General features: G+C 39.9%; 1 protein-coding gene across 1 annotated transcript; it reads right to left on the reverse strand.

The window, feature by feature from the left end:
- Positions 1 to 6989, reverse strand: LOC139202736 (regulator of G-protein signaling 21-like). Its single transcript, XM_070832297.1, has 4 exons — positions 6941 to 6989; positions 3351 to 3412; positions 461 to 627; positions 1 to 168 (listed from the first exon to the last, which is right to left on the reverse strand). The coding sequence occupies exons 1-4, from the start codon at positions 6943 to 6945 to the stop codon at positions 1 to 3; spliced, it is 402 nt and encodes a 133-aa protein (XP_070688398.1). The 5' UTR covers positions 6946 to 6989.
- Between the last annotated feature and the right edge of the window lie 626 nt (positions 6990 to 7615).

Below are 7615 nucleotides of genomic sequence, written 5' to 3' on the forward strand. Positions count from 1 at the left end.
TCATTGCTGTTCCAGGAGAGCTTGGTAGATTTCTGATTTCAGAAATCGCGGATAACAGTCGTTTTCCATCAGACCGTATATCAGTCTCTGCGCCCTGTCGAAGCAATTTGGCCCCGGCTGAGAGAGATTTTCACTGATTTCTTCTCTCGTCACACAGTCAATGTTTATCTGTGTTCAGAAAACAACAACCTTTATTTCACTCATGACTTCTCTCTGTTTGAAGATATTTTTTACATTATCATGCCTGTTCAGACAGTTAACTGTATATTCAAATGGTGAAAGAAAAAGCTGTGTAGCACTGAGCAACAAAGGGAAAATGGCCTAAAAACATTGTATTTCATAGTAAGAGCTGGTGAAGCTGCGGAGGAGTGACAGTGACAACAAGCAAGCTGGCAATTGATGCTGATTTGAAGTTGCATAGCTCTGACTTCATTCATGTCTCACTCTCCAAACGCCATACCTGTCTAGGCGCATCAACTTGGACAAACTCTGTGTAGATCTTTTTGGCAGCGACCGTCATTTCTGTCTCACTGGTAATTTTCTTGTAGTCTTCACAGGCCAGCCAAAATAGAAGGTTCTCCTCGCTGTACTCTGTCCTTAAGAAGTCCTCAAACACCAGCTGGCCTGCTGCACAGAGGGAGCAGAAACACTTTGAAACCTGGACCAGGTCCATTTCAAACATTCAACTGAAGTTAAATTATATGGTTTTTAAGGACCTTGTTAGTCTGCCATAATCCTTCCCTTTTTACCTTTTTTTTAATTACAGGGCTTTGTTGTCTGGAAGGAAAATATATAGTACTTACAAACACTTCAGGGGAAAACATAGACTGGAACTGATTTTCCTACAATTATAGCAGATTTTTCCTCAAGGTGGAACCAGATTTACCATCTGCACTAATGCACACAAATGCATAATATACTATATTACCACATGTTGATGATTGTCTTAATTCCTTTTTTATTTTTCTTCATGTGTGAAAGTGAATATATCCTCTAATCTTGTGTGCCGTGTTATCTGATGTTCAAATGTTATCCTAAAAGTCTTTGACCAACTTGTCTTACATTGCTTGTGTCAGCTTGATGAATGCTACCTCTTCTTGGTGGGGGGGTTGAGATTCCAGTCATTTTACATAATCAAAGCCCTGAAAAATTGTCAGCAGGCTACCTGTTTTGTTCAATTCGAGGGCAAATCTGATTCCCACTGCGCCGTTTAGCAGATGAGTTTAGCAGTGGCAGTGGAAGCCCCAAAACAGCAGAGCTTTCAACAATGTGTTATCAGTGATGGTCAAAGAGATTAAGAGGAGTGGTTTGACATAATAAATGATAAGAAATGTAAAGTAATGAGGTGGTCAAGAGGGGACATGACAGAGCAGATAGTAGATCAGAGAATATATATAAGCCTGCAGTAGGGGATGTTACACCGAGCAACAGAGTGAGAGGACTTTCTAACAACAAAGCTTTCATTGGTTTTTTTCATTTTGGTAACACCTTCATTTGTTCAGATAAGGCATTCAAATTATTATTATTATTATTTTTTTTTAAAGAGGCCCAATCTGGTACTATTTGTGCACGGCTCATCTGACCACTCATGGACTTTGTTAGTACAAAAAAATATGGTGAAGGTGAAAAAAAAAGATTACATCCATCACAAATAAAACAGGAAAAAAACAACGATTCATACGATAACAAAAAGTCTCTTTCAGGACTTGGGAGGTTTTGTGGCGAGGAGAAAATCACATTTAAAAAAAAAAAAAAAAAAAATCAATAATACAAACGGCCGGGTGTAAAGTGGATTGGAAAAAAAATACAGTTTAAAAATATGATAATCTTAAATTAAGTTCACCTTACTTTTTCTGTCCTTTCAAATGCAATGACCTTACAGCCTTTATCAGCAAGGGGACTCATGGCATTAACGTCCCCTGATGATGACCATGAAATGTGGCTGAAAGCTCAGGAAAAAGTTGAAACTATTTTGTTAGACATATTGATCCCAAACTCAAGAATTTCAACTTAGGGGACTCTGCAGCACATCGTTTTTTTTTTTTTTGATTTTTTTTTTTTAATATCGGAAGACATCTGATCTTCTGCTTGCTGAAAAAAGGACCTGGTTTACAGTAAGCCGCCACGGTCAGGCATCTTCTTACCGCAGGAAACCGAACACACCATGAAATCAAGTGAAAATAAACTATGGTCCTCCTCCTTTAAAAAAAAAAATCTCAGTATTTTAGAGAAAAGGTTAAGCCAGTCTGTTATCTTTCACTCACATTCTGTCCTGCTAAACACAGTCCTTGTTGGCTCAAAGAAGTCTGTTGAACAAAGGGATGATGCAGAAAACTGACAGGTATTGTGGTGGGTGTCTAGAGGCACTTTTAACTTCAAAACCTTCAAAACCAAACCCTGCATCGTGATGTGCATTGCCTCAGCATCATAATTGCACACACCTATATTTCCTGTTATCTCGTCCTCGCACCCATTCCCTCTTTGTTTCGCGAGGATTCACGGAGCTTGTGATTCTGACGCAGGTGTAAAATTCCTTGCACGTCTTCTGGCAACACAAGCAAGCGGCTAACTGCAAGCACCAGTGTTATTCACACAAATTGCTTTACATTAATCACAGCTGGTGCTCTGACAGTAATTGACAGGAAACAAAATATGTCCAGAGGCTGCTTGTTCCTGTCTGCAAATCACTCCTGGTCCATATCTGAGCTTTCAATCATAATGGAGTCAAATCTTTAAAATCACACGAGATGTAAAGGTGTATGAATGGCATCAGATTGCAAGCGCCACGTACGCAACTATTTATTTCTCGCAGCTGTTTACCAATTTGTCATATGTGTCACAAGACAAAATTTGTCTTGTGGAGGATAGTTAATCTTGACGCAGGAGACAACAGGCTGAAATATTACAGATAAGCTAAATTCATCTCGGTAAAGCAATGAGAGCAGAAAGACATCAGAGAGAGAGAGAGAGAGAGAGAAAGAGAAAGAACCCATCTTCCCCTTTAGTCATTTTCAAATAGAGGTCTGGAATATGGTCAGGTGAAAGCCATCAGTGAGTGCCTGCTCTGTAAATGAGTAAGAGTAGGTTGAAATCATCCTATCTACACTGGCAGCTCAGATTAGGCCTCTTATCTCTGCCGGTGTCATCCTTCTTAAATATATCTCTGAATGGATTTGATGAACTTGAAAGAAGAATATATCCTCAATCCTCCTAAAGAAGTCTGAGGGCAATTCCAGATGATATGCTGGGCTGAGCAGCAGAGAATCGTGAGGGTGAAAAGGGGGAGGACGGAGAACTGATAGAGCAGCATTTGACAAGAGTGAGCGGAGTAAATCTGTCGGTGGGCCTACTTTTACACTCCAGAAGCTGGTCGAGCGACTCTCCCCATGCCCCGACATCATCAACAGGAGTCCTGCAAAAATGTCACAAAATGTACATCGACAATTAGTAAGTCATTTTAAAATCCAAATTAGTATCAGATAAACCATTACTCATTATCTGTTCAACTTTTAGTTACTTTTTAATTAACTGATATATATCAGTCATTGTGAATTTTATTAAAAATATAGACGGCCACCTCATTTTTTGTAATATTTCCAATCCTGGAGGATGAAACTAATCACAACTTGCATCTTAGGGGATATTGGCTCTTAATCGACTACCAGATATCAGATAATCAGTGTTGTCCAGTGAAAGAGTCCCTCCTGATCAGTCACATGATAATAGATGATAAAAACTGCAATTAAAAGTTATCTTTACATTATGTGAAGGTGTTGGAAGTATTCAGTTCTTTAACTCAAAGTAGCACTAATTACTATTTCTATACTGGGGAGGAATAATCACTACAGGGACTGTGAAGTGTGTTGGCTCTTTTGACAAACTGAAACCCTTCAGGTCTACAGTGCTTTAGCATCTTTCAGATTATTGTTTTGGTTTTCTTCATCAGCCTGCTGGTAGCAAGAGGCAGCTGTGTTCAGTAAAAAGCTCTACAAGCCAACTGCAGGCTACGTGCCCAGCACTAAATTGGCAAATGGACAAAGTTAGTGACATAGTGGAAGATTTAGCTGCTAAAGAGACATTTTTCTGGTTGTTGGAGACTAAAGCAGGAGAAGAGTGAATATCTGACTGACCTTTTATCAAACAGCCAAGAAACACAACTCTAAGTTAAATGGTAGTGTTTCACAGCGTGCAGCTGATAATATGTCAGTGTGGCGTTTACAGCTTCTTCTGCTGCCCCCAAAAGACCAGAAAAGATCCTGCTTCAAGTAAAATATAATACCGCAATCTAAAAAATCAAATACCATTGACTTAACAAGAATAGGAGTCATGGATTTCCCCCTTTTTTTTTTGTGATACTTTATTATTACATGTAATATATTATTGGGATTTTATGATTAATATTGACACTTGAGGTAGCATTTAATCTTGTACTGCTGATGTTTATGGCAAATCTATAAAGAAGTAGGCTGCATAAGCCTCTCAAATGAACATAGTGGTGTAAGAAGAGCAATAATTTCTTTCTGGCTAGGTTTTATTTTTGATTTCTATGCCACAGTCTATTTCTAACTTAAATACCTCACAACTACTATATGAGTAAATGTTCTTTGTCACTTTCCACAATTGCAGATAAAACTTTAATTAAAAGTGGACACTGGGCACATGATGGTCTATCTCACTGGTTTGATAAATTTCTATTATATTATTCTGTGGAAATCGCTGAAACCTCTGTGGGGACTGGGTTCACTAACCTACAGTATACTGAAAATCCTATTTTTGTACTTCTTTAATTGTAACTTGTCTGCTATGAGTTAGATTTATGTCAGCATGGCTGCCAACAGCCAAGCTAGCAGTATCCTCTTGTCATTAGTTTACTTGTTCGGAAATCCTAAATTAGATGAAAATTTAATGATCCCTGTGGGGGAACTGGGCCATTGCAGCAGCAGAGAATCAGACAAGGGAAAAGTCAGAGCGGCAAATCTAATACATGGAAATACAGCAAATGAACACGCTGAAAAGTGGAGCAAATAAATAAAGAACTAGCATCTGCACTGACAGACTCACAGGCTGGAGTGGATGTGCAAGAGCTCTTCACATTATCTGATGTGTGGATGAGATAGCAACTACTGTACAGAATACGCCTGTGACATATATAAATATGCATTGTAAGCAGGTGAGTACGGCAGCCTCTGTAAGTGGAGAGGTATGTCGTTCTTATCTCAAAGTTGTGGGAACTTCCCAGAATTCTGCTGAAGCCTCTTTTTGAACGTCCTGTCTGGATGAATTGTATGCTAATCAAATGGTAGGAACATTCAAGGGGTGCACTATTTTGTCTTATCTCAGGTAATGAAAAATGCATGTTGTAAAATAAAATCACCTCTACATTCTCCTTACTGCCAAGCCAAACCCAGCAGTGAGGGGGTGGCTGTGGGTGCAGCTGAGCCGCAGTTTTCTCAACAAGGAAGTGAGATTACTGTTGCGTAACACTGTGCCCCACAATCAGACAGTTACACTCCAGCTGTTAGTGTAACTGCGCTCTGGTAGTGGTGGCCTACAAAAACACACACGGTGTAAGATTGCCAAAAGGCTTCCTGATACTGTCATCGGATTTTTTTTTTGTTTTTCCATTCTGGTATGTCATTGAGCTCGCAGCATGGGGCTGACCTCGGCGGCTAGTCATCAGCACCAGGACCTGGAACAAAACTGCTCCAGGCAGCACCGTCCAGCAGCCTGTCTCATCAAACGAGTGCTGCTGACTGAGTGTCACACAGCTCTTTCTGCTGTGACAGCTGTCCAACTGACTAGAGCTGATGTGTGTGTGTGTGTGTGTGCGCTTCCAGAGACTTGTGTTGGAAGCAAGCCATAACTTAACCAACAGATTTACATTTATTTTTCCATCAGATTTCAGTGGGCAGAATCCCATTAGCTTTGGCCTAATTCTGTTCTTCATTCGGCAGAGTTTGTGTGCAACAAGGTGATGTCCTTGAAAGATAAAGATGAGCACTAAGATGCACTTTGACCACTAACGGTAAAAGAACAACACTACCATTAGGGTGTGTTCATGAAAGGCTGATGCAGTACGAAGTGGCTGGAAAGAATATGGAAAAAGCATCACGGTACAAGTGACTAAGAAAGCAAACACAGGCATTTTCTGGCTACAGGAACGGGTACGATTCCTGTTGTAGATGAATATATAAAACACAAACGACTGTCGGTGAATAAACTATGAACTGCTTGGCAAAACCAGAGCACCAGTAATGTCTAAATGTTTAGTCCAGTTCTTTGAAAGGGAGAAGAAATGAACTCAAAAGTAGTTCATCTAATGAAGTTGTATGAAAATGCTGAAAGTCCTCACAGCATTAAAAGTGCAGTCTTGAGCTGTGCTGTTAAATGATGCGTTATGAAAAAGTCCCTCAGAAGTAAGGGACAAGTCATCAGAGGAAAGGCTATAGCCCAATGCAGCCACTCAGTTTTTGGATTGCATCACATGGAACGAAGAGCACATTCAGCTCAAAGAATTCTCACTCGTCTTTAGACCTTTCTTTTTTTTTTTTTTCTTCTTGAGGAAAAATGTTTTCTAAGGAAGGAAGGGAAAGAGAGCTGGAGGCGGAGAAGTACAGAGAAACACAGAGGGAGAAACTTCCAATAAAAACTGCACAGATCACAGGAGCTCCATCAGAAACACTTGCTCACAAACTCGCAGACAAGAGAGAACCATCCGCAAAACACATCCCAGTTTTATTTTAGCAACATGGTGTGTTTTTTTTTTTTTTTTTTTTTGCTAGGAGAGATCAGAGAAAGTCAGTCATTACCGAAAGAACAACGGAGACCGGAGGGGGAAGTAAAACATCCAGAATATTCAACACCATCTAAATCCTCAGTGCCAGACAGCTACTTTGTCCAAAACCTCGAAGCCTGAAGCCAATGTGGAGCTCATACTTACAACATGTGTTTTCTCTTGCCAAAAGGCTGAAGTACGTTTTGCAACTGAAAGCTGTTGACTGAATATGAACACAACAGCACTGTGATCCTGAACCGCTCCGGCTTCTTTTCTCTTCTCCCCTACCTGACAAACCCTTCTGGTACAAGCCCATGCATGTTGAGTCCTCACACGGGCAAGCACAGGGTTTACAGAAATGTCAGCTTTCACTTAACTTTTTAAGCTCAAACTCCCTCCACTGGAAATACAGTTTTACCTGTAAAAAGCTTCATTTATAACATGCTGTGGTTTTGAAGAAAGTGCTTCCTGAAGCTACAAACCTTATGAAAGTGTAAAAATCATTACTTTACAATGCAAAATCAAAAGAGACAGGAAGGCCTGGCTGTGACTAACCCTGCCTGGATAATACTGCAAGAAGCCAGAACATTACTTTAGCTTGGACTTGGATTTTGGCTCTAGACGATGATCGTGCAGCTGTGTAGAGATTGTAGTTCTCAGAAGAGAAGTGTGCACATTTAAGGTGGCAAAATGTCTTTTTACATTTGGAATGGGCAACACTCTTTACATTAGTGTCCTATTATGAATTTGCAGGTGGGTGATGCAATCGTTAATCAATGAAAACAACTCAAGAATTCAACATTTAGGGTGATCTACTGGTATACATAAGTTAGTATAGAA

The sequence above is a fragment of the Pempheris klunzingeri genome, chromosome 6 (genome assembly GCF_042242105.1).
Source record: "Pempheris klunzingeri isolate RE-2024b chromosome 6, fPemKlu1.hap1, whole genome shotgun sequence".
Lineage (NCBI taxonomy): Eukaryota > Metazoa > Chordata > Actinopteri > Acropomatiformes > Pempheridae > Pempheris > Pempheris klunzingeri.